Source organism: Salmo salar, chromosome 01 (genome assembly GCF_965601325.2).
Source record: "Salmo salar chromosome 01, fSalSal1, whole genome shotgun sequence".
Lineage (NCBI taxonomy): Eukaryota > Metazoa > Chordata > Actinopteri > Salmoniformes > Salmonidae > Salmo > Salmo salar.
In genome coordinates, this window is record NC_138291.1 from 13736983 (window position 1) to 13764737 (window position 27755).

The window sequence follows — 27755 nt, forward strand, 5'->3', positions numbered from 1 at the left end:
ATACTGAACAAAAATATAAACGCAACATGTAAAGTGTTGTTCCCATGTTACATGAGCTTAAATAAAAAATCCTGTAAATGTTCCATTTGCACAAAAAGCTTCTCTCTCAAATTTGGTGCACAAATTTGGTTACATCCCTGTTAGTGAGCATTTCTCCTTTGCCAAGATAATCCATCCACCTGACAGGTGTGGCATATCAAGAAGCTGATTAAACAGCATGATCATTACACAGGTGCAGTTGGTGCTGGGGACATTAAAAGGCCACTCTAAAATGTGCAGTTTTGTCACACTATGCCACAGACTCCTCAAGTTTTGAGGGAGCATGCATTTGGCAGGAATGTCCACCAGAGCTGTTGCCAGAGAATTTAATGTTAATTTCTCTACCATAAGCTGCTTCCAACGTCATTTTAGAGAATTTGGCAGTACGTCCAAACAGCCTCACAACCGCAGATCACATGTAACCACGCCAGCCCAGGACCTCCACATCCAGCTATAAGGGCAAGGCGAGACCCAGATACAGACATGGGAGGCAGATGGTTTGAGTCTTTCATATTTATTAATCAACCCAAAAGGGGTAGCTGACAGGCAAAAGGTCAAAGCCAGTTCAGAGTCCAGGAGGTACAGTGTGGCAGGCAGGCTCGAGGTCAGAGCAGGCAGAATGGTTAGGCAGGCAGGTAAAGAGTCCAGAAAAACAGGCAAAGGGCAAACCCGGGAGGACGAGTAAAAGAGAATAGAAAAGGCAGGCGCATGTGAAAACCACGCTGGTTGACTTGGAACATACAAGACGAACTGGCACAGAGAGACAGGAAACACAAGAATACAGGGATAACCTGTCTGGGCTAGGGGGCAGTATTTTCACGGCCGGATGAAAAACGTACCCAATTTAAACAGGTTACTACTCTGGCCCAGAAACTAAAATATGCATTGTATTAGTAGATTTGGATAGAAAACACTCTGAAGTTTCTAAAACTGTTTGAAAGGTGTCTGTGAGTATAACAGAACTCATATGGCAAGCAAAAACCTGAGAAAAATCCAAGCAGGAAGTGGAAAGTCTGAGAATTGTAGTTCTTCTTTTGATTCTCTATCGAAACTACAGTGTCTGTGGGGTGACGTTGCACTTCCTAAGGCTTCCATTGGCTGTCAACAGCCTTCAGAATGTGGTTTGAGCATTCTCCTGTCACTGGGCAGAGTATAGGAGCTCAGTTACTGAGTGGTCTGCCTGGCAAAAAGGGATTGGATATGCGCGGTCACGCGAGCATGCCGTTCCTTCTTTTTCTTCTTGAATGAATATGCTATTGTCCAGTTGGAATATTATCGCAATTTTACGTTAAAAATACCATAAAGATTGACTTTAAACAGCGTTTGACATGCTTCGAAGTACGGTAATGGAACATTTTGACTTTTCGTCTCTGGTTTCGCGCTTGCGCGTTATGCCGTTGGATAAGTGATCTGTGCGTCTGAACAAAACGGAGGTATTTGTACATAAATATGGATTATTTCGAACAAAAACAACATTTCTTGTGGAAGTAGTTGCCCCGAACTTGGCGGGTGTCTGTATAGCTCTCTGTGATGGCTGAGCTATGTACTCAGAATATTGAAAAATGTGCTTTCTCCGTAAAGCTATTTTAAAATCTGACACAGCGGTTGCATCCAGGAGTAGTCTATCTATAATTCTTTAAATAATTGTTATATATTTTGTCAACGTTTATGATGAGTATTTTTGTAAATTGATGTGCACATTCACCGGTTTTGGTTGGAATACATTTTCTGAACATCACGCGCCAATGTAAAATGCTGTTTTTGGATATAAATATGAACTTTATCAAACAAAACATACATGTATTGTGTAACATAATGTCCTAGGAGTGTCATCTGATGAAGATCGTCAAAGGTTAGTGCTTCATTTAGCTGTGTTTTAGGTTTTATTGACACATGTCCTTGCTTGGAAAATGGCTGTTTGATTATTTTTGTCTATGTACTCTCCTAACATAATCTAATGTTTTGCTTTTGCTGTAAAGCCTTTTTGAAATCAGACAATGTGGTTACATCAAGGAGAAGGGTATCTTGAAAATGGTGTTAAATAGTTGTATGTTTGAGAAAGTTGAATTATGACATTTTGTTGTTTTTGAATTTGCCGCCCTGATGTTTCACTGGCTGTGTCCCTCAGGTGCGAAGCTAGCGTCCCACTTAGCCCATAGAAGATAACAAGCAACACCTGGAGGGGGTGGAGACAATAACAAGGACAGGTAAAACTGATCAGGGGGTGACACCAGCTTCTTCACCTGCAGGATTGTCTGAGACCAGCCACCCGGACAGCTGATGAAACTGAGAGGATTTCTGTCTGTAATAAAGCCCTTTTGTGGGGGAAAACTCATTCTGATTGGCTGAGCCCGGCTCCCCAGTGGGTGGGCCTATGCCCTCCCAGGCCCACCCATGGCTGGGCCACTGTGCAGTCAAGTGAAATCCATAGATCAGGCAGAGCTGCCAACTCTCACACATTGGCCGTGAGACACATAGATTTAACCCTCTTCTCAGGCTCTCATGGCACACCTCTTATATCTCACGCATAGAAAAGTACTGCTTTTATTTTCTAATTAGTCAGTACGTTAACTTTTCAACTGTGCTCCAAATCGTTTTGAAATCAGAGCATTTGTGCCTGCAATTTAACCTCTACGGGACGGTTGTTGCTAACGTGCGCTAATGTGACAAGAATGACGTTATATACAACAGCCAACTTTCCGGGACATAGACATGTCTTATATGGGCAGAAAGCTTACATTCTTGTTAATAAAACTGCAGTGTCCAGTTAACTGTAGCTATCACATTGGGAAAATACCATGCTATTGTTTGAGGAGAGTGCACAACAACAAAAACTTTTATAACGGCAACTGGTTTGATACATTCACCTCTGAAGGTAAATAATGTACTTACATTCAGCAATCTTGCTCTGATTTGTCATCCTGAGGGGCCCAGAGATAAAATGAAGCATAGTTATGTTTAATAAAATACATTTTTATGTTCAAATGTAGGAACTGGTGTCTACAGTTTGAACCACTGCTGTCTCTGGCTCCACACCCATCTGGCCTGGCCATCTTGATGTGTGAAAGTTAGTGTATAAGCTAATGATTCATCATGTATGACATTCCTGGGAGTGTGCAACCTTTAATTTGTTATTTGTTATTACCATAGCATTGTATGTTCTCTATAGTTATGTACTTGAAAATGCATCAATTGACCAATTCTGCGCTTTTGGGCAAACTCCTGGCAGACTTGATACAAAATATTGTGCATAATGTAATTTTTCACTGGATCAGTCTGAAACTTTGCACACACACTGCTTCTATCTGGTGGCCAAAATCTAAATTACACCTAGAATCCTTTCTGAAAGTGTGGCATTTCTCTTGCATTTAAAAAAATTATTATAAAAAAACACGTTTTTTGTTTGTATTCTCTTTTACCAGATCTAATGTGTTATATTATCCTACAGAAATTTCACATTTACACAAACTTCTAAGTGTTTCCTTTCAAATGGTATCAATAATATACATATCATTGCTTCAGGTCCTGAGCTACAGGCAGTTAAATTTGGGTATGTCATTTTAGGCGAAATTTGGAAAAATGGATGTGATCCTTAACATCACGAGCTGAACCTCTATCATTGTCCTGTCTTGCCACAGCACTGTGAAGAGCGGCACATTGTTTGGGTTACTTATGTAAGGGATCAAGGGGATTGGATGTATGTTTTAAAGAAACGCCCCTCAAGATTAGAGTGGCGCTGAATGGAGAGAGTGAACATTCTTGCTGAGTTTATAAAACTCCAAAAAGAGTAGCACAGTAGCGCTGTTTTATGTACAACGTTGTCAACAAAATTAGGTTGCTGTTACTCCCTATTGCAGAATGCAGTCTTTTGACAGCATGTACTAGTCGACATAATACACACTTGCACCAGTCCCCTCGTTTGGTGATTGGCGTTTAGGCTGTGACAATGAAAAGTCAGCAGACAGACCTACAGTATGTTTTAGCAGGGAAGTTTGGTAGGGTAATTGATTGGTAACTATTAAAATAATTTTGTCAAACAGATTGTGAACCAAAAGTGTAAGTTTTTTTCTAGAGGGGGGACAATAAATACAAAAATAATTTGGTCAGGGTGTAGGGGCAGATTTATGTAATCTTGTCTTCAGGAGATTGTATTATTTATTTACTGTCACATCTGCTTCTGCGATGCCCTCTACTGCTCATCCTGTGTCTCCCTGAATTGCCGCCACTCCCCCAGTACTTTCTCCCTGTCCCTCTCTCTCTCTGTGTGTATGTGATCGTGTGGGCGGAGACAGGTGTGCTGGAGTCAGAGCAGTTCCCCACCAGCTGCAACCTGTTCCATAATCAAGACCTCTACAAATACTCAGCCCTGCCACTTCCACACGGCCAGATCGTAATCTCTGCTCAGTCAGTCAGTCAGTCAGTCAGTCAGTCAGTCAGTCAGTCAGTCAGTCAGTCAGGTCAGTCAGTGTTTCTAGCCATTGTTACTATTAGATCCTGTTGTGCCTGTTTTCCTTGCCTGACTCTGTTTTCCTCTCCGCTGCAGTTCTGACTCTGGTGCCTGTCTCCAGTTCCATGTCTCGTCATCCTGCTACTCTGTCCTGTATTCCCCCCCGGACCTGCTTAACTTGTCCCAACCCCTCTCACTCCAGCCTCAGCCTCCGCACCTGGTTTTCTGCAACCTACCTGAGCTTCCCCTGGCTTGCACTCCATCTTCCCCTTGTGTTTCAATAAATACCTTGGTTACTTCATCCCAGTCTCCTCGTCTGAGTCTCCTCTTGGGTTCCACTCTGCGTAACATTTACTTTAGTCTGATCAGTGGAACAATTCTCATTCTTAACAGTGGGCTAAAATAAAATATAGGGTAATTACTGTGCTAGTCAGCAAGAACACTACTGTTATTCCACACATATTTAATTCAATTTCTTCCTAATTTGGCCAGCATAATCACATATTTGAAATCTATGGCTGTCTTTGAAAATGAATGCTAGTAAGTGCTGAATTTTTGCAACCATTTATGGACCTTATTGAATAAGTCATACCAATAAGCATTCGATATTAAACGCTCCAGGAATCAAATATAATTGTATTATTGTGCACATGTTAGGCAGAGATGGTAGGTGTACTCGTAAATGCATCATATGTTTATGTATGGTAAAATGAGGGCAAGGGGCTTCAACTAGTAGGAATAAGCCACATGAATATTGCTATTCATTTGATTTTGAGAAATGAATTGTTATAACAATGACATTTTCAAACACCCAGCACTTAAGGGGAGGCCAAACCTCCTGTAGAGCAAGTATGATTTTCTTCCAGCCCTATTTTAAAGAGCGAGGTGTTACAAAATGTTTTTGTCCTTACCTTGAAAGTGGTCTATGGACAAGGAGACCGCAATCTATGATTTAGTTACCCACTGCCTCAACCATTATATTACAATTTTACTTTAAATTTCATCACCCCAAAATCGCAAAGTAACAAAGTTGTCTAATTTTGAGTGGTTCATTTAATGTTCAAAGCATCCTAAATACGCTTGACCTGTGCTTTTAATTGTTCTATTTTCCACACTGGTCATACGCTTAAACCATGTTAAAAGATGTAGAATTGCAGTAACATTTTCCATTCTCGGGGTTGTGCCAGGGGGTAATGAAATTCACATAGCAAATCTCACCCCAAGCTTTCTTCAAAAATTGGCAGACCTGGATTAGGGCCTAATTAATTTATGTCAATTGACTGATTTCCTTATGATCTGTAACTCAGGAAAATCGTATATTTTTGTTCAGTATATTTCCCGATGCTCCGTGCAGGAGACATGCTGTACCGCCCGTTTTCACACATGTAGCCCTACTAATAACATTTTGGACTGTGTTCTGGCTTCCTCTAGTGGCGTGTTTAGGTACAGCATGTTGACCCGGATATGATTCCGTCAACAAACACGTGTGAAAGAATCTAGCAAGCTAGTTAGCCAAGCTAAAAAACGAACTGCACGGTTTTGTGGAAAAATAATCGACAGGGTGAGTTTAATACTGTGTTATGACTACAGAAAGGTATTGCAATCATTTTTAACTAAGGTACGTTAAACTAGTTTTGAAAAATGTTATTTCTCGCGTAGATTAATATGTTTGATTAGAAGACTGGTCCTGTCTCAGTAACTGCTGTTGCTAGCTAACTTAGCTACTACTAGATAGCTAGCTAGTTAATGTTTATATCAAGTCAAAAACTTAACATATGGCAATTTTGACAGTCAAGTCAGACAATATGCCAATGTTGTTGTAAATTGCTTGTAAACGTAAAGCAGCCTGCGGACATATTAATCCATGCAATAGAATAGCAACGATTTTGCAATCAGCCATTTTATTATTCCAATAGGTATCACCTAGCGTCACCATGGGGAAATCCAAACAGATCGGAAACCACAACAGTACCAGGAAGAAGAGTATTGGCAAGACATGGAAGACAAAGAATTATACGAAGCACTTGGACCAAATCCATGCAGACATGAAGCCTTCAGCTGCAGCCAAGTTGCTCAAACAGGAGGTGGACTATGATGTCACTGGTAGTGCCCAGCACTACTGTTTACATTGCGCGTAAGCACTTATCTGCTCTTTCTTGCATCTAACCAAAAGGTTCACAGGAAGAAAAAAAAAAAAGGCAACTGGAAAGCCGTAATTTAATGTGCATGTGTTTTGTTTACAGACGATATTTTGTTGACTTGAAAGCCCTGAAGGAGCACTTTAAAACCAAAGTGCACAAGAAACGGTAAGATCCCCACTTTTCTTTTGAAGCAGACAACTGTTTGAATAAATGTGGATACAGTTCCTGTGACGCAGCCTCCCTCCCCCCAGCACCCTAGTAGTATAACTTTGTAGCTGGGAATGTTGATGATGTTTTGATGACTGAGCAGCTACATTTCTTCACTGTCCAACACTCTGTTCAGGATTAAGCGTTTGAAGGAGGAACCCTACACTCAGGCAGAAGCAGATAGAGCTGCAGGTATGGGTTCTTATATACCTCACAAAACCGTAGAGGTGAAAACACAAGAGGTGGAAGAGAAGATGGACTGAATGTGGACTGCCGTTCTTTAAGAACGCCTTGCTTTTTGGTGACTCTGAACTATGGACATTGCTTTACATAAATGCATTACCCATATATGTACATGCACCTGTAAATATGTAATGTCTGTGGATCAAAATGGGAACTTGTTGACAGAAACAATAATAAACTAAAAGGAAATGGAGTTTCTATTTTAGACATTTTTCTTTTGTGTTATTGACTGTACGTTTTGTTTATGTGTACCTCTGTCTTTGTTGCACTGCTTTGCTTTATCTTGGCCAAGTTGCAGTTGTAAATGAGAACTTGTTCTCAACTGGCCTACCTGGTTAAATAAAGGTGAAGTAAAATACATTTAAAAAATAATAATTTGTCATTCTGGCAGCAGGCTTGAGACAATCTAGTGACAAATGCAAAATATTTATACAGTCTGTATTCAATGCCTGTGCAACCCGTAAAACATTAAATATAGCTCTGAATTTAGAATACACTATATAGACCAACTCAATAAATTGCTTGAGATTGTAACTTGAGTTGAAATGCTACTGTAAAGCAGTTTGTGCTCCTATAATTCACCGTCACACTTAAATCCAATTATAGTACCATTCCGTCAGTGTTTAGGAAGCATTTTTGGTAACACTTTCATGGATTTTACAATGTGTTGTCATGTATCTTTCAATTTATTGAGCAGTTGTGTTGTGTTTATTATTGGCACCAATGTCAGAAAGCTATGTATTTGTAGCAGCAAGAAGCCACAGATGTTTTGGGACAAGCACATCCAATACGGAAAGCCGTTTTAACATAAATTCATAGAATTTCTTATAGCAATAATTGTATTTTTTATATAAATTTTGTTGATTTAAAGGAATTCTCTATATATACACACACCACCGTTCAAAAGTTTGGGTTCACTTGAAAATGTTTTTGAAAGAAAAATCAGTTTTGACCATTAAAATATCATCAAATTGATCAGAAATACAGAGTAGACATTGCTAATGTTGTATAGGACTATTGTAGCTGGAAACGACAGTCCATAAAAAAAAATCTATCTACATAGGCGTACAGAGGCCCATTATCAGCAACTGTCACTCCTGTGTTCCAATGGCACGTTGTGTTAGCTAATCCAAGTTGATCATTTTGAAAAGCTAATTGATTGTTAGAAAACACTTTGCAATTATGTTAGCACAGCTGAAAACTGTAGTTCTGATTAAAGAAGCAATAAAACTGGCCTTTAGACTAGTTGAGTATCTGGAGCATCAGCATTTGTGGGTTTGATCACAGGCTCAAAATGGCCAGAAACAAATACCTTTCTTCTGAAACTCATCAGTCTATTCCTGTTCTGAGAAATAAAGGCTATTCCATGCGAGAAACTGCCAAGAAACTGAAGATCTCGTACCACACTGTGTTCTACTCCCTTCACAGAACAGCGCAAACTTGCTCTAATAGAAAGAGGAGTGAGAGGCCCCGGTGCACAACTGAGCAAGAGGACAAGTACATTAGAGTGTCTAGTTTGAGAAACATGCCTCACAAGTCCTAACTGGCAGCTTCATTAAATAGTACCCACAAAACACCAGTCTCAACGTCAACAGTGAAGAGGCGACTCCGGGATGTTGGCCTTCTAGGCAGAGTTCCTCTGTCCAGTGTATGTTCTTCTGCCCATCTTTATTGGCCAGTCTGAGATATGGCTTTTTCTTTGCAACTCTGCCTAGAAGGCCAGCATCCCAGAGTCGCCTCTTCATTGTTGATGTTGAGACTGGTGTAAAAGGCTCAGAATAGTCAATCTGGACTCTGCAGTGGCCTCACAACATTTACTGCGATGCGGCCTCTGCAGAAGGCAGAGCTTTCATGCTTCGCAGCGCAGAACTTTTGTGACAGAAGTGGTCAAGTGAGTTTGTGTTTATATAGGACCTCCGGACCCCCAACTACAGTCAACCAATCATGTCAATGAGGTGCTATATGGAGTCCTCTGCATTGTTAAAACATTTGGGAGGCGCAAGGCGTTGCGGTACGGAGCTCGACTTGGCCTCCGCAAGCCTCCAGAGGATGCGCAATTGTGTCAAAAACCTCTACCGACTCTCCAGATCGCATTGCCAGAGCAAGCATAAATTGGCTTTAATGCATTAACAGTTTACATCATGTCAAAAAAGGGGAAAAATAGTTACTGATGTTATGAAATACACATGTAATTATTGATTTCGTGCCAGAGAATACAACTTTAGTTACATTGTTATAATGACCGTCACTATGCGTTATTGGACTCTGGAGGAGCAGCAATAGATCGTTTTTTTTAAGGGGGGGAAATGTTTGTCTGCAGGGGGCCTCGATCTCACCGCATCTAAAAAAGTTAGTAGCACAGAACATTAGCGGCTTCTACCACATGCGAGTGATGGTACTTTATGTAAAAAGTGGTGAATCGAAGTTGATTGATTTTCAGTGTTAATGAAGATAAATATACTGCTCAAAAAAATAAAGGGAACACTTAAACAACACATCCTAGATCTGAATGAAAGAAATAATCTTATTAAATACTTTTTTCTTTACATAGTTGAATGTGCTGACAACAAAATCACACAAAAATAATCAATGGAAATCCAATTTATCAACCCATGGAGGTCTGGATTTGGAGTCACACTCAAAATTAAAGTGGAAAACCACACTACAGGCTGATCCAACTTTGATGTAATGTCCTTAAAACAAGTCAAAATGAGGCTCAGTAGTGTGTGTGGCCTCCATGTGCCTGTATGACCTCCCTACAACGCCTGGGCATGTTCCTGATGAGGTGGCGGATGGTCTCCTGAGGGATCTCCTCCCAGACCTGGACTAAAGCATCCGCCAACTCCTGGACAGTCTGTGGTGCAATGTGGCGTTGGTGGATGGAGCGAGACATGATGTCCCAGATGTGCTCAATTGGATTCAGGTCTGGGGAACGGACGGGCCACTCCATAGCATCAATGCCTTCCTCTTGCAGGAACTGCTGACACACTCCAGCCACATGAGGTCTAGCATTGTCTTGCATTAGGAGGAACCCAGGGCCAACCGCACCAGCATATGGTCTCACAAGGGGTCTGAGGATCTCATCTCGGTACCTAATAGCAGTCAGGCTACTTCTGGCGAGCACATGGAGGGCTGTGCGGCCCCCCAAAGAAATGCCACCCCACACCATGACTGACCCACCGCCAAACCGGTCATGCTGGAGGATGTTGCAGGCAGCAGAACGTTCTCCACGGCGTCTCCAGACTCTGTCACGTCTGTCACATGTGCTCAGTGTGAACCTGCTTTCATCTGTGAAGAGCACAGGGCGCCAGTGGCGAATTTGCCAATCTTGGTGTTCTCTGGCAAATGCCAAACGTCCTGCACGGTGTTGGGCTGTAAGCACAACCCCCACCTGTGGACGTCAGGCCCTCATACCACCCTCATGGAGTCTGTTTCTGACCATTTGAGCAGACACATGCACATTTGTGGCCTGCTGGAGGTCATTTTGCAGGGCTCTGGCAGTGCTTCTCCTGCTCCTCCTTGCACAAAGGCGGAGGTAGCGGTCCTGCTGCTGGGTTGTTGCCCTCCTACGGCCTCCTCCACATCTCCTGATGTACTGGCCTGTCTCCTGGTAGCGCCTCCATGCTCTGGACACTACGCTGACAGACACAGCAAACCTTCTTGCCACAGCTCGCATTGATGTGCCATCCTGGATGAGCTGCACTACCTGAGCCACTTGTGTGGGTTGTAGACTCCGTCTCATGCTACCACTAGAGTGAAAGCACCGCCAGCAATCAAAACTGACCAAAACATCAGCCAGGAAGCATAGGAACTGAGAAGTGGTCTGTGGTCCCCACCTGCAGAACCACTCCTTTATTGGGGGTGTCTTGCTAATTGCCTATAATTTCCACCTGTTGTCTATTCCATTTGCACAACAGCATGTGGAATTTATTGTCAATCAGTGTTGCTTCCTAAGTGGACAGTTTGATTTCACAGAAGTGTGATTGACTTGGAGTTACATTGTGTTGTTTAAGTGTTCCCTTTATTTTTTTGAGCAGTGTATATGCTAATATATTCGGAATCCAGCAATTATTGATATAATGAATTACTTATAGAATTTGAAATGAATTATTTTTTATATCGATAATTCGTTTTTATATAACAAAATCAGATTTTTTATGGCGATAATTGAATTATTTCTCCATTGAATCCTATGGGGAATTATTGATATCCAGACTGTATCACAACCGGCCGTCATTGTAAATAAGAATTTGTTCTTACTGACTTGCCTAGTTAAATAAAGGTTTTATATATATATATATATATATAAAATTCGAAATATTGATATTGATAAAATAATTTATTGATATACATTTTTGAATGATTGATATCAAAACATACAATTATAGATATTTGTTTTATATGAATATATGTTTAAACGGCTTTCCATTCATCCAATGTTCTCTGGCAAGTCCTACATATTATTATGGTTATGATGAACCAAGCAGATATTCCAGCGAATAACAAAATAGCACACTGGCCCTTTAATGCTGTCTTGCCCCTCAGGGAATGTATTCGATGAATGGAGAAGAAGAGATGTGGGAAATGAGAATATCAAGAAATTAATGTCGATACAGAAATAGCTAGCTGTTGGTTGCAACAGAGTAGCGATCGGGAAGTCGCCGATAGTTCTACCGAGTAGAGTACATTTGAACCGTAATTGGTAGCTGTATTTCCAATAGATTAAGGTACTTTGCGCCGATTGTCTTTCTAGAGAGCACGCCTGCGTTTGTGTAGGGGCGAGAGCAAGGAATGGCCGCGGACGTGGATAAAATAATCCCGGAGGACAAGAAAGCTAGTTTGGGGGAGGATGAGCGTCTGGACAAATCTCAAGGCGGTGAACGACTGGCGCCTGGCAGGTCCAAGCGATCTTGGATCATTGGATCAATGTCAACATTGCTTATGTTCATTAGTGTTCCCCTTCTTGCCTTTGGTTACACATATTATCAGGACTCACAGCTACTTAAACGTCATGTAAGTTCAACATCTGTATCCATGTTTTACGCATCTTGTTCAGCAGATGTCTTTAGTTATGCATCTGAATTGACTGCAGTGGTGTAAAGTACTTAAGTAAAAATATTTTAAAGTACCCCCCCCAAAAAACACCGACTAAGTAGCTCTACTTTACTTTTTATATTTTTGCCAACTTTTACTTCACTACATTCTTAAAGAAAATAATGTACTTTTTACTCCATACATTTTCTCTGACAACCAAAAGTACTCGTTACATTTTGATAGGAAAATGTTCCAATTCACACAGTTATAAAGAGAACGTCTCTGGTCATCCCTACAGCCTCTGATCTGGCAACTCACTAAACACAAATGCTTTGTTTGTAGTTGGAGTATGCCCCTGGCTATCCGTAAATTAAAAAATAAAAACTGTTCTGTCTGGTTTGCTTAATATAAGGAATTTAAAATAGTTTATACTTTTACATTTTGATACTTATGTACAATTTAGCAATTCCATTTACTTTTGATAGTTAAGTACATTTTAAACCAAATACTTTTAGACTTTTACTCAAGTAGTATTTTATTGGGTGACTTTCACTTTTATGAGTCATTTTCTATTAAGGTATCATTACATTTACTCAAGTATAAACATTTTGTACTTTTTCCACAACTGATTGACTGTGATATAAAACATGAATTACCTTTGAAATGATCGCAGAGTGCATTTTCTCTGCCAAGTCTTGTGCTGATGGCAGTTATTTTTCTTCCTAACTGTTAAGTTATTCATAGTATTTGAAATCATGGGGCTTATTTTATTTTACATTTGTGGGAAGGTTTTAGAAATTGAACACGTACCTTGCGTGCCGCCACGTATTGTCTTTGTGAGATCAAACACTTTTATACCCCATAGCGTTTTTTTAAACTATTTTTTATTTTATTTTGTTTATTTTTTTTTAACCCAAAATCGTTTTATTAGGGGGGTTGGATGTCTGCCACAGCTGGTCCCACAATCAACACCCCACTTACAGAAATAGTTGTCTGGCTCACAAGTTGTTCTCCTTCTTCCATCCATTGAGCTACCATAAGAGTGCACGCAGTCTGTATTTTTGTGTAGAAGGGCCTCAAGGTTACAACATTCTTTTGGGAAACTAATCCCCTCACTTCCTTGGCATGTTTAATTTCAAGTACACTCATTTGATAAACTGATATATTTGTAGCTGCTTTCTTTATCCAAAACAATGTTTTCAAAATTGTAGTGTGCTTAGAGGTTAGTGTTAAAAAGGTTCACTCTGATCTGTCCCAGCCATTGTCCAGGAATGTCACTGGGGTGTGAGAACTAACACAGTAAGACACAATAAGGAGCTCTTATTGTGTTCCTCCAACAGGAAGTGGCCTTGAAAGCACTGGGCACCGAGGGCCTCTTTCTCTTCTCCTCCTTGGACACAGACCATGACCTGTACCTTAGTCCTGAGGAGTTCAAACTCGTCGCAGAGAAACTCACAGGTTCACCACCAGCCTTCTTCTGCACCCTAACACATTCAAATCCAAAATACTCCATCCCCACAAACCCAACACAAATGCTCACAAACAGTCATTGGTTTGTGACCTTTTGCCTGCCTCCCTGCAGGGATCTCGCCTCCAGCAGATTTTGAGGAGGAAGTGACCCATGACCCCAATGGAGAGACCCTAACCCTGGAGGCCAAGATGCAGCCTCTGCAGCTTGACACAATGACGAAGAGCAAGGATGGCTTCCTTGGGGTAATAAGAGTAGACCAGCCCAACACTCACATTATAATGACAGTGATGCCTTACCTGTGATTTACACTGTGGGATCTGTGGGATAAGCTGGATGGTTTGAATAGAGAATAGATAACTCTACCTTGTAAACATTTTACTGCTTTCAAAGCTGTGTCTCTGAGTGGATTCGAAAGATGACCTACCAGTAAGTTGCTTTTATAAAAGGACTTATGGTGATAAATGACAGAAAAGGAAGAAAAAGGTTCAAATAGACAGTCCAAGGTTTAGCAGAGAGAGCCTCAGATATCACAATTAGTCTCCGCTTCTCCAGGTTACTCATAGTTCCCTGAGTGGGCTGCGTTCCTGGCAGAGTCCTGCTGTGCCCTCCATGTCCTTCTCTGCCAGCCAGTTCAGGACCTTCCTGCCCCCCAAAAACAAAGGGGAAGTGGGGGACACCTGGTGGGTCATTCAGAGTGAGCTCAACATCTTCACTGGGTACCTGCCAAACAATCGCTACCACCCTCCTGCACCACGAGGAAAAGAGGTACAGTCTTAGGAAGTGACTATCTGATATTTTATATTCCGTTTGACTTTTAACTGTCTACTACACTTGTTCATCACTCAAACTCTTGGCGGCGATTATATATACATCATTGGCGAAAACCAAGTGTTACTTTGACTATGAGATGATATTACAGCATAGTCTGTCAAGCGGTATCAGTAGAAAACGTAAATTGTCACAACTTTGTTGAAGGAAATACATGAACCTAGCAGTGACTGTATTTGCTTCCCCACAGGTTCTCATTCACTCCCTGCTAAGTATGTTCCACCCACGGCCCTTCATCAAGTCCCGTTTTGCCCCTCAGGGAACAGTGGCCTGCATCCGAGCCGCCAGTGACTTTTATCTGGACATTGTCTTCAGGTAAGAGAACTCTGAGATTCCTCATCAAGGCTAGTCCATTGAGTTTACAACTAGTTACCATGTTATTACCCCTGTACCTCCACAGGATCCATGCAGAGTTCCAGCTCAATGATGTCCCAGACTTCCCCTTCTGGTTCACCCCGGGCCAGTTCACTGGCAACATCGTCCTCTCCCGGGACTCCTCCCACGTCCGACAGTTCACCCTCTACGTCCCCAACGACAGGTCAGTGAATAACATGGTTGACTCTGTTATTGATAACCAGAATTACCTCTATAGTCTACAGACTTTGTGTCTTATCCATTCAGAGTCGACCTTTAGGATGATAGTAATGCTACTGATATATCCGTAAGTGAATGTAAGATGGCAGACACTGACTTCTCCCGGTCTTACAGGACTCTGAATGTGGACATGGAGTGGCTCTATGGAGCCACTGAGAACAGTAATATGGAGGTGGACATTGGATACCTGCCACAGGTAGGCTACTGTGCCTTGTCATACCAACATTTGATTTGGTGTAATGTGACATAGTAGGATGTGTTGTATTTGTTATGGGATCTCTGTGGGTGTTTTGTCAATATGCATACTACCGTGCTTCGAGCACACGAATTGGAGCATGGGACTGTCAGAGCATGAGTCCAAATCAAAGTATGCGACACGGAGCACGAAGGGCACTTCTCGGATGCATACTCCATTTGTACATATTTTGAAGCATGCATCGACGCAAGCTTCAACGGAAAGTATGCACAGAAATATGACACAACCATGTAAAAAAACGACTCAAAATATCTTGAAATCAATGGCAGAGAATATTTTAGCTGAAGCAAGAGAAAATAAACTCAGACTTTGGAATGAAATGGTGCCCATTCACATCTCATATGTTGCATGACAATATTTTATCTTGATACATTAATAAATACACACTGTGTTAATTGTGGCATGTGCATAGATCTAAAGCCCATAGTAAGTAAATATGGCTAACAGGCTAGCTAGCTACCCACAAAAAATGGACAGCTAGTCATCTACCTTGCATAACAATAGTTGTACGTCGTTGCCTGTTAAACTACCTAGCTGATAATTATGAAGTAAAACGTTGGCTTTGTGGAAATCTTGTTTCGTTTCTATTGCCAATGTCCTGGCTGGAGGCAGGTTCAGTGAATGGGGATGTGCAGCGTGAGGTAATGCATTCAGGGGAGTACGAGTGCTTCTCAAATGGAATGTTTTATGCGTTCTCCACACTCTCGTACTCAAGAGAACGTCCTCGGAGAATGCACTCGTAGCATGAGAGTGTTGAGCACGGTAGTATTCATATTAAGAAACGCTGTGTGTGTTGTCAGATGGAGCTGCGGGCCGCTGGTCCATCCACACCCTCCTTCATCCAGGATGAGGAGGGGAATATTATCGATAGCCGAGGGGGAGGCAGCGACCCTGTCCAGTTTGTCTTCGAGGACATCCACTGGACGTCTGAGATCAGCCGCGAGGAGGCTGCTCGCCGCCTCGAGGTCACCTTCTACCCCTTCAAGAAGGTACGGCTCAATACGCCTGCTCAGTTTTGTCCCATCTATTTAGGGGATTGTTCTAGTCACCTTTGAACTTCGGTCACAACTTGTTAGTCCCCAAGCTCTCTCAAAAATAACTTGATAGACTCCACACCATTGTGATGGTGTACATCTCTTCCATTGTCCACAGGTGTCATACCTGCCCTTCTCGGAGGCCTTTCAGCAAGCGCAGGAAGAGAGCAAGCTGGTGCACTCCATCCTGCTCTGGGGGGCACTAGATGACCAATCCTGCTGAGGTGACACTGCTCTATGAAGATAATCCACCTTAGTGCTCACTTAGGGCCATTAAGTGATGAACTTACAAAATATAAAGTATATCCTGGACCTGGGGGTCAAGGGGTGTCATCTTGGGGGGTTGAAGTGAGTGACTTAGGGAAAGACATCCAGCATAGCCTTACCTTTTCGAGCACTGAATATTAAAATGCCTTTAGCTTTGCATCTGACCTTTTTGCTTCCTCCAAACACATTGTCACAGGTTCTGGGCGGACTCTCCGGGAGACAGTCCTGGAAAGTTCGCCCGTCCTGGCCCTGCTCAACCAGAGCTTCGTCAGCAGCTGGTCCCTGGTCAAAGAGCTGGAGGACATGCAGGTGAGTGAGCGGCCCATATTGCTCAGCCCATCAGAGGCTGGTAGGCAGTTTAATCTAAGGATGAGCTCATTGTAATGGAATGGATGGAAAGGTGTCAAACATGGAAACTATTTATTTGTTCCATTCCAGATATGACAATGAGCCCATCCTTTGATTTAAAGTGACACCAGCCACCACTGGCTCACCCTCAAGGTTCAAGCCTAAAATAATGATACCACTTTAAATGGATAGTGTTCATTACTAAATCAAAGTTTGTCTCAAGTGACCTAATGTTGAACATATTCCACACCATCTGTTGTCGAGGTCCTGCTGTCTGTTTTGATTGTTGCGGTGGTAATGTATCCTAATACTCTTAATCTCAGGCTAACGAGCAGAACCCGGTTGAGAGTCAGAGGGCCCGCCTACACCTGGAGAAATACAACTTTCCAGTAGAAATGATGGTGGCGCTGCCCAACGGCACTATCGTAAGTCCTTACAGTTCCATCATGTTTCCATCTCAACATCCCAGTTGTTTATCAACAACCTTTAAGTGGATACTTCACTTTGTTGATTCTGGGCATTGCTAAATAACCAGCTAACAAATTTAAAAAAGGGTTTGGAGGAAATGACAACAGCCTATGGAGGGTTGAAAATGACTTGAATCTCTAATGACTTAAATTCTCTAGGTTCACCACATCAATGCTAACTACTTCCTGGACCAGACGTCCATGAAGCCGGAGGAGGAAGCTGCCACATTTAGCTTCTCTGGGGGGTTCGAGGACCCATCCACTGCTACGTACATCAACTTCCTCAAAGAGGGTCTGGAGAAAGCCAAGGAGCACCTGGCACAGTAAAGACGAACGGTGGTCAAAAGTGTGTGTGTGTAAAAACTACAGTAATTCCTCTGTGAAGGATAATGATCAAGGAAAAAGCTAACTTGTGTGTAGAGATCAGATTCCTACAGTGCTGGCAGCTGTTCAGGTTGTTTTACTAGCATCCAACATTATCAGTATTACAACAACCTCTTCAAACGACAGTGGCCGCTATACCAGTTGAGCCCTTCTGAAGACATGCTTTAGACAACTGTTTTTTTTTTATAACTAAACTCAATACTCAGTTGGTAGATGTTATTTCAAGTTAACGTGCTTCTAATCCCATTCCCTATAATCACTAATGTTGCTGTTACTTACCAACTATTTTAAAGTACAATGTTCAGGGTCAGAACAGTGGCCAGTTTCCAAACATTGCTTTGGCCTCACCTACTAGTGGCTAATTAATTTGACTTATTTATGCCTTCTGTTATCATGTCATAAGTGAGTGAGATTTATTTTGCTCAAACTTTTCTTTATATCTACATTTTCATATCAAAACAGACTGCACCATAATGCATTGTTCTGTTTTATTTGTTATATCTCGCAATATGCAAAGAACCACAAGTTGTATTTCTGTTGGAGGGGCAGGGCAAGTCGTTCCCTCTAGAGTTTCAGCAGTTTGTGACGGCCTTGCCTGAAAGTCCAAAGTTGGCTGGGTAGGGCCTGATGTCATTGCTAAAGCTTCTGCAGGCAACACACCCGCTCTGTTCCCCCAAGGTTGCCAACAGCTGTCATGTAAACCCAAAAACAAAGCTGTATGGTGGCACAATATATAATGTAATACTTTTTTATGAAAGCCAACAGTCTTATGTTGACTGACTAGTTATTTCTTAACACCTTGACCATGAGATCAGAACTCAAGGGGTGACTACACCAAAGATTATCTGACAAAATTAACTTAGAGGCAAGAAGAAGTTAATCATTGTGGATTCTACCACGTGTACATGTGAAACTTTGAAATGGGTCATATCTTAGGAAAGTGTTCTGTTTCACCATCAGCCTCTTGTTAAGTGCTGCAATGTAGGCAGCACATTTAGCCATTGCAGAGGTGAGTCATCCCCTTGAAATAAGCTTTTTGAGCAAATTGTCTGCAAAAAATAAAAATGGATCTTTACTAAAAAGTAGTCTTGAGTGAGCTTGCGCTGAACACTGGATGAAACCGACGTGTCCAAAAAGTATCAGATAAAGACGTTATAACATTAATAACCATTCATTCTGTCTATTTGTGTTGTACTGTGTGAACATTGATCAGAAATTAGATCTGAGTACATTTCGGGTTGTGTGTGGTGGATAGTGGGTAAAATGAAAAATTTCTAAAGATACTAAGTTTAGACACACCCCCCCCCAGTTCATATAAGTTGGTCCATATGCAATAAGGGGTAGTCATTTCAGTTCCTCCAATTAATTAAGTCATTCATTTTAAACTATGGTGCCAGAATAACAGTGTGAGTTGTGCTGGGATGGAAATGCAGGCTTTCACATGCAGGCAGGCCTTTAGATGGGGAGATCCATTGTTAGAAGGAAATGTGAATTTCACCATAGAACAACAATATCCACAATGCAGAGTCACCTGAAAGTGAGGACCATACCAACCTGCGGAAGGAGTGGGGGGCTGCAACAGGACAAGTCTTCCAATGCAGTGAGGCTACAATCTCTGTCCCAAACCACCAATACCCCTCCACGTAACAGTTTGGTCCACGTTAAGAATATTCACAGTTGAGCTTCCAGCCCAAAACCACACAATTAAGTCAAAATAGTCAGGTATACCCAACAACTTATTGTACTAGAATATATGGTTTCTAGAGTCCTGTTCTAGAATGGTGTTAGAGTCCTGTTTAATGTAGTGATTGGACAGCCAGAGAGTCAGAATGTGTTGCTAGGCGAGGTGAGTTGAGTTCATGTCTTCACCAGAATGTCCACACCTCCAGCTCCATGACGTGGAAGTCGTCTCTTTCCGAGAGGCAGCAGTTGTTGAAGGTGTAACAGGGGCTACTCCTGCCCAGGTACAGCATCTCATCCAGCCACAGGCCAAAGTGACCACTGGGGAAGAGAGAGCGAGACAAACTCAGTTCCTTGTTCATTGCTTTAGAGTAAAGTGATGTTTTCCTAAACATTGACACATACTGTATATACACACAAAGTATGTGGACACCCCTTCAAATGAGTGGATGTGGCTATTTCAGCCACACCCGTTGCTGACAGGTGTATAAAACCGAGTACACAGCCAAACAATCTCCATTGACAAACATTGGCAGTAGAATGGCCTTACTGAAGAGCTCAGTGACTTTCAACGTGGCACCATCATGGGATGCCACCTTTCCAACAAGTCAGTTTGTCAAATTTCTGCCCTGCTAGAGCTTCCCTGGTCAACAGTAAGTGCTATTATTGTGAAGTGGAAATGGTAGGCCACACAAGTTCACAGAACGGGACCGCCGAGTGCTGAAGAATGTAAAAATCATCTGTCCTCGGTTGCAACACTCACTACAGAGTTCCAAACTGCCGCTGGAAGCAACATCAGCACAAGAGCTGTTCGTCGGGAGCTTCACAAAATGGGTTTCCATGGCCGAGCAGCTGCACACAAGCCTAATGCCTCGATCACATCAACAGCGTCATTGCATTTTGGTACTCCAGAAGTACATTAATTTCCAATGGAACGCTGCGTTTGCCTTGCAGCATTGTGTTGCAGTGCGTTCTGTGTGGTGCATATGTTGGATTTATCGAACGTACAGTTGAAGTCGGAAGTTTACATACACTTAGGTTGGAGTCATTAAAACTCGTTTTTCAACCACTCCACAAATTTCTTGTTAACAAACTATAGTTTTGGCAAGTCGGTTAGGACATCTACTTTGTGCATGACACAAGTAATTTTTCCAACAATTGTTTACAGATAATTTCACTTATAATTCACTGTATCACAATTCCAGTGGGTCAGAAGTTTACATACACTAAGCTGACTGTGCCTTTAAACAGCTTGGAAAATTCCAGAAAATGATGTCATGGCTTTAGAAGCTTCTGATGGGCTAATTGACATCATTTGAGTCAATTGGAGGTGTACCTGTGGATGTATTTCAAGGCCTACCTTCAAACTCAGTGCCTCTTTGCGTGACATCATGGGAAAATCAAAAGAAATCAGCCAAGACCTCAGAAAAAGAAATGTAGACCTCCACAAGTCTGGTTCATCCTTGGGAGCAATTTCCAAACACATGAAGGTACCCCGTTCATCTGTACAAACAATAGTACGCAAGTATAAACACCACGCAGCCGTCATACCGCTCAGAAAGGAGACGCATTCGGTCTCCTAGAGATGAACGTACTTTGGTGCGAAAAGTGCAAATCAATCCCAGAACAACTGCAAAGGACCTTGTGAAGATGCTGGAGGAAACAGGTACAAAAGTATCTATATCCACAGTAAAACGAGTCCTATATCGATATAACCTTCCTTGCTTTCAGAAGCCACTGCTCCAAAACTGCCATAAAAAAAGCCAGATGACGGTTTGCAACTGCACATGGGGGCAAAGATCGTACTTTTTGGAGAAATGTCCTCTGGTCTGATGAAACTGTTTGGCCATAATGACCATCATTATGTTTGGAGGAAAAATGGGGAGGCTTGCAAGCCGAAGAACACCATCCCAACCGTGAAGCACGGGGGTGGCAGCATCATGTTGTGGGGGTGCTTTGCTGCAGGAGGGACTGGTGCACTTCACAAAATAGATGGCATCATGAGGGAGGAAAAGTATGTGGATATATTGAAGCAACATCTCAAGACATCATGTTAAAGCTTGGTCTCAAATGGGTCTTCCAAATGGACAATGTCCCCAAGCACACTTCCAAAGTTGTGGCAAAATGGCTTAAGGACAACAAAATCAAGGTATTGGAGTGGCCATCACAAAGCCCTGACCTCAATCCTATAGAAAAGTTATGGGCAGAACTGAAAAAGTGTGCGCGAGCAAGGATGCCTACAAACGTGACTCAGTTACACCAGCTCTGTCAGGAGGAACTTATTGTGGGAAGCTTGTGGAAGGCTACCCAAAACATTTGACCCAAGTTAAACAATTTAAAGGCAATGCTACCAAATACTAATTGAGTGTTTGTAAACTTCTGACCCACTGGGAATGTGATGAAAGAAATAAAAGCTGAAATAAATCCTTCTCTCTACTATTATTCTGACAATTCACATTCTTAAAATAAAGTGGTGATCCTAACTGACCTAAGACAGGGCATTTGTACTAGGATTAAATGTCAGGAATTGTGAAAAACCGAGTTTAAATGTATTTGGCTTAAGTGTATGAAAACCTCCGACTTCAACTGTATGCGTCAAACTGTATGAGTAGATTGCTTGACAGAAATGGTAGCAGAAGGTGAATGTTTAACTTTTGTTGCACACATATCCAGATGATGCTGCATACCATTTTGTGCAAAAACACTGTCAGTGTGATAAAGGCGTAAAATCACCATGCGCAACGCCAAACGTCGGCTGGAGTGGTGTCGCCATCATTGGACTCTGGAGCAGTGGAGTGATGAATCACGCTTCACCATCTGGCAGTCCAATGGACAAATCTGGGTTTGGCGGATGCCAGTAGAAATCTAGTTGCCCCAATGCATAGTGCCAACTGTAAAGTTTGGTGGAGGAGGAATAATGGTCTGGGGCTGTTTTTCATGGTTTCGGGCTAGGTCCCTTAGTTCCAGTGAAGGGAAATCTTAAAGCTACAGCGTACAATGACATTCTAAACGATTCTGTGCTTCCAACTTTGTGGCAACAGTTTGGGAAGGCCCGTTCCTGTTTCAGTATGGAAATGCCCCCATGCACAACACGAGGTCCATACAGAAATGGTTTGTTGAGATCAGTGTGGAAGAACTTGACTGGCCTGCACAGAGCCCTGACCTCAACCCCATCTTACACCTTTGGGGTGAATTGGAACGCCGACTGCAAGCCAGGCCTAATTGCCCAACATCGGTGCCAGACCTCACTAATGCTCTTGTGGCTGAATGGAAGCAAGTCCCTGCAGCAATGTTCTAACATCTAGTGGATTGCCTTCCCAGAAGAGTGGAGGCTGTTATAGCAGCAAAGGACCAACTCCATATTAATCCCCCATGATTTTAGAATGAGATGTTTGACAAGCATGTGTCCACATACTTTTGGTCATGTAGTGTAGCTGTAGCACCAACATGCAGTAAGTGTCAAGCAAACAGAAATAACATCAGCATCAAGAAAACCATAACCTAAGACATATTGGTATGACTCGGAGTGACCCCACCTTCCTCCTCCAATAGCAAAAGAGTCCAGGTCTCCCTTTATGAAGAAGGAGTTTTCTCCGGTCCACTTGAAACACTGTGGGACGTGACAAGGACAGAGTCAGTATAGGATACCAACACAGGAGTACCCCTCTGTGCTTATGAATGACCTTGCCCTTCTGTAATGCTATGCATATACAGTACACTATTGATAGCAATGAGTTCCTACACGTTGTTTGTGCATATAAAAGCAGAAAGTGACCTGTTTCTTAATCCACATTCATGCACTAATCGATTATGTGACGTTGGTAGAGACCTTGATGTGAATAGTAATTTGGTTGCTATGGAAACTCCTGCAATATGTCAGCAAGATTTACAACAAACAGTATCGTCTTTTCAGTTTGGCAAAACAACAATTCTGCACCGATACCTTAGAAAGCCACATTTCAGATTAGAACATGTGGGAGAGAATTATATGGCATTGGTTGTGAGTGTAGTGTATGCGTCATAATGTGTGTGTGTCATAGTGTGTCACAGTGTGTGTGTGTGTCATATTGTGTGTGTGTCATAAGGTGTGTGTGTGTGGGTGAGCCATAGTGTGTGTCATATTGTGTGTGTGTGTGTGTGTGTGTGTGTGTCTTGGCTGACCTTGAAGCGAGGAAGCAGCATGAAGAGGAATGTCTCTCCTGTGCCGTAGAAGGTCTCGCTCGGCCTCAGAGGGTGAGAGAGGAAGCTCCCAAACACCTGGGGCACAGAGAAACAAACCTACCATTAACCAAAATACAACTCTCTGGTAACCAAACGAGACAGACTTCATAAAATGGGGGACTTCATTCGGTGACCACAACGAACTCTGTGGCTCCTGGAAAATCGGTATGTTATTCAAACTAACCCCACAGTAGTCTTGACCTGTGGGTGTCCAAGTTAATGGTGCAAATGAAATGAAAAGCAGGTAGTCTATGGCACACATTCTGTGTAATCTCTAACACCTAAGTCAGATAGATCTTCAAAATATGGTGCGTGGAACATTAGGGGTGTCGTTTGTAACGTGAAAATAACAAATACGAGTACATCAAAAGGACACCTGATTAAGTGAGTCCTTGATGACCATGAGTACAGGCGAGTCGCTGCCTTTCAGCCTCCGGTAGAGGGACTTGAGGCTGGAGCCGTGACGAGACGTGCTGTATGCCAGCTGCCATGTGTGGCCTACTGTCCTGGGTGGCAGTTCCACTGAGAGCTGGAGAAAGACGGACGGATGGAGAAGGAGAAAGAGTGGCGGGAGAGAAAGAGAGAGCCGGAAGGGGCAAAAAGATAGGAGAATATACACTTATTACATGTTTAAAATGAGCGGAAAAGAAAGTGAGGAAGAGAAAGGGAGATAGTTGGTATCTAAGTGAATGAGACTGGAAACAATAAGCCACTTGCAGAGCTGACCTGCAGGGCTCATTAGCTAATGTATTGGTTCAAAGTGATCACAGTACTGCTCTGCTTAATTCATTTTTTATTTAACCTTTATTTAACTAGGCAAGTCAGCTAAGAACAAATTATTTTTTACAATGACGGCCTACCCCGGCCAAACCCTAACCTGGACGTCGCTGGGCCAAGTGAAGTAAAAAAACGTGATTTTCCTGTGTTTTATATACACTGAGTGTACAAAACATTAGGAACACCTTCCTACTATTAAGTAGCACCCCCTTTTGCCCTCAGAGCGGCCTCAACTCCACAAGGTGTCGAAAGCATTCTACAGGGATACTGGTCAATGTGGACTTCAATGCGTCCCACAGTTGTTTCAAGTTGGCTGGATGTCCTTTGGGTGATGGACCATTCTTGATACACACAGGAAACTGTTGAGCGTTACAAACTCAGCAGCATTGCAGTTATTGACACACTCAAACAGGTGCGCCTGGAACCTTCTATCATACCCTGTTCAAAGGCAGTTCAATCTTTTGTCTTGCCTATTCACCCTCTGAATGGCACACATACACAATCCATGTCGCAATTATCTCAAGGCTTAAAAATCCTTCTTTAACCTGTCTCCTTCCCGTCATCTTCACTGATTGAAGTGAATTTAAAAAGTGACATCAACAAAGGATCATAGTGTTCACCTGGATTCACCTGGTCAGTCTGTCATGGAAAGAGCAGGTGTTCCTAATGTTTTGTACCATCAGTGTATATTTCCACACCGAGTTTGGAATAATACTGTAAAATTGTGAAAATTATGATTACCGGTATGCTCTTTTAGTGTAAGAGCTGTTTGAAAAGACCGCTTGAAATTGCTAATTGCGGCCTATTGTGGTGGGATGGAGTTTTGGCCTGCCTGGTGACATCAGATAATGTTCCCTCTAGAGTTCCAAACCCCTCTGTCAATAACAGTTCATTTTCAGTTTTCCCCTCCCTACTCAGACCACTCCCAGACAGTCTTAGCAAAATTCTTGCTTATAAATTGCTCTTCGCTAAGAAGCTATATTTGTTTTATTTTTGACCATTTTAATTAAAAACAATCACAGTAAGGTACTTAATTGTTACCCAGAAATAAAATGATAGAGATAAAAATGGCTATATTGGACCTTTAAATCTCTCCACTGGAGTTCACTACCGGTGTTCTAGCTCATACCTAAACCCCTTCATACCTGATCCTTTCCTACTTCACCCTCTATCGTGAAACATGGCCACAGTAGAGGTTTTGAATATTTTCAGTACTCTACTCGGCACGAAGGTTCAGTAAATGTGTTTGACTGAAGGACAGTGCTGCTCAAGGGAGCCTGAAGTAGGAAAGTTAGGTTAAGTCTCAGACTCTGGATTTAACTTTAAACCCAGACCAGTCAATACATTTGTGGAACTAGAGGCAAGAAGAGTAACGTGTGCAATTTCTTCTATGTGTGGCGCTGGCCAGCGACACGTCATGAGAAGCAGTCATTCATTTCCCATTTGGGATTAATTAAGTAATTATCTATCTTTCTTATCCAAGAATGGATGAGATCTGTGAATGATCTTCCATTGTGAATTTGTGTGTGATTAGATGAGACGGAGCGTGTGTTTTGTGAAGTTCTGTCTATGAACATGTGCTCACACTCACCTCTCTGACAAGCGATGCGTCTAAGATGCGACTCTGGGCTACGATCTCACACAGTCCCTCTGGATCTTTGTCCATGTCCAGAGGGAGTCTCTCTCTACCATCCTCCACTGTCACCAGCTGCAACACAAGACACACAACCTAGTCATAAAATCATTAAAATCCAAAACTTGACACACACGTCAAACAATAATCCCTGACCCCACCTAAACACTTCTCAAACTTTTAAACAGTTGCCCAACTTCCCCAGGCCATGGTGTGCACAAGGGGTCTTTACTTAACGCTATAGTCAAAAGCAATTTATTGCAGTTTACCTGTATGTCCACATCAGGCACTCCAGCCTTTCTTTATGACTCTCCTCAAAGACTCTAAAATCCAGACTTACCTCCCAGTCTTCCCCAGTAAAATACACTTACCTCCCATTCCTCCCCAGTCTAAAATCCAGACTTACCTCCCAGTCCTCCCCACTAGAATCCAGACTTACCTCCCAGTCCTCCCCACTAGAATCCAGACTTACCTCCCAGTCCTCCCCACTAAAATACAGATTTACCTCCCAGTCCTCCCCAGTAAATTACAGACTTACTTCCCAATCCTCCCAAGTAAAATACAGACTTACTTCCCATTCCTCCCAAGTAAAATACAGACTTAGTTCCCAATCCTCCCAAGTAAAATACAGACTTAGTTCCCAATCCTCCCAAGTAAAATACAGACTTAGTTCCCAATCCTCCCAAGTAAAATACAGACTTAGTTCTCAATCCTCCCAAGTAAAATACAGACTTACCTCCCAGCCCTCCCCAGTAAAATGCAGATTTAACACCCAGTCCCCCTCAGTCTAAAATCCAGATTTACCTCCCAGTCCTCCCCACTAAAATACAGATTTACCTCCCAGTCCTCCCCAGTAAAATACAGACTTACCTCCCAGTCCTCCCCTGTCCGCCCATGGTCCTTGGACACCTCCTGTTCTTCTTCCTTCTCCTCCTCTTCTTCTCTGTCTTCAACCAGTACAAACTCCTCCTCGTCGCCCTCCCCCGACCCTCCCTCACGCATGCACAGGCCAGGCTTCCAGTGGTTCATGTAGGCGTACAGCTCATCTGAGCTACAGGCGACAAGACACATCAGACCTTTGATTAACTTCTAATGTGAACATTAAAAAAAACTTGAAGCCTCTACATTCCTCAGCATTCAACAGCAATTCAAATCGCTACAGGAGACATGTTAAACTTGATGTTAATGTTAGACATTGTCAGTGTGAGGTGTTAATGTTCACAGAATCTAAACGGAATGTTAATGTTAAACTAAAACAGTCTGTTTCTGTGGCTCCAGACTGCAGACGGTTACCTCTCCTGGGAGAAGGCGAACCAGGAGTCCCTCCGGGGTAAGGTTTTGTTTGTCCCCAGCAGCAAGCCTGCAGCCACACCTTTCTTCTTCCCAGTGGATTGCTGGAGTCGCAGCCTGACAAACATCAGACCTCCAGAAGTCCCTGAAGACAGTCTAGAGGGGCCTGGAGAAGAGGGAGGGGAGAATGAGGGAGAGATAGAGATAGAGAGAGAGAGAGAGAGAGAGAGAGAGAGAGAGAGAGAGAGAGAGAGAGATGGGGAGAGAGAGAGAGAGAGAGAGAGAGAGAGAGAGAGAGAAAGCGAGAGAGAGAAATAGAGAAAGGTGAAAAGAGAGAGAGGGAAGGATGGAGAAAAATGAACTAAACAGTACTCCTTGGGATAAAACCATGATC

The 27755-nt window shown here is 42.5% G+C and overlaps 3 protein-coding genes across 6 annotated transcripts in view; 2 read left to right on the plus strand and 1 right to left on the minus strand.

The window, feature by feature from the left end:
* Window positions 1-5958: 5958 nt before the first annotated feature.
* znf593 (zinc finger protein 593) lies at window positions 5959-7620 on the plus strand. The gene is given in 4 exon segments (NM_001140614.1): window positions 5959-6047; window positions 6403-6620; window positions 6730-6792; window positions 6971-7620. Coding segments are annotated over 3 exon segments (390 nt in total). The 5' UTR covers window positions 5959-6047; window positions 6403-6420; the 3' UTR covers window positions 7098-7620.
* A 3976-nt stretch (window positions 7621-11596) lies between these two features.
* Window positions 11597-18842, plus strand: selenon (selenoprotein N). The gene is made up of 12 exons (XM_014129048.3): window positions 11597-12090; window positions 13452-13569; window positions 13694-13824; window positions 14135-14347; window positions 14601-14725; window positions 14811-14948; window positions 15119-15200; window positions 16061-16249; window positions 16413-16518; window positions 16758-16870; window positions 17233-17334; window positions 17536-18842. The coding sequence occupies exons 1-12, from the start codon at window positions 11869-11871 to the stop codon at window positions 17701-17703; spliced, it is 1707 nt and encodes a 568-aa protein (XP_013984523.2). The 5' UTR covers window positions 11597-11868; the 3' UTR covers window positions 17704-18842.
* si:ch211-15d5.11 (oxidation resistance protein 1) overlaps window positions 18235-27755 on the minus strand; it is a 29935-nt gene continuing 20414 nt past the window's right edge. For all 4 annotated transcript variants that reach the window (XM_014128860.3, XM_014128715.3, XM_082966568.1 and 1 more), the window contains 7 exons: window positions 27365-27527; window positions 26942-27122; window positions 26030-26146; window positions 24038-24190; window positions 23602-23697; window positions 22977-23050; window positions 18235-19761 (listed from right to left, as the gene is read on the minus strand). In XM_014128860.3, the coding sequence (XP_013984335.2) occupies window positions 19626-19761; window positions 22977-23050; window positions 23602-23697; window positions 24038-24190; window positions 26030-26146; window positions 26942-27122; window positions 27365-27527 (920 nt within the window). In that variant the 3' untranslated portion in view covers window positions 18235-19625. The remainder of the gene's footprint in view (window positions 19762-22976; window positions 23051-23601; window positions 23698-24037; window positions 24191-26029; window positions 26147-26941; window positions 27123-27364; window positions 27528-27755) is intronic.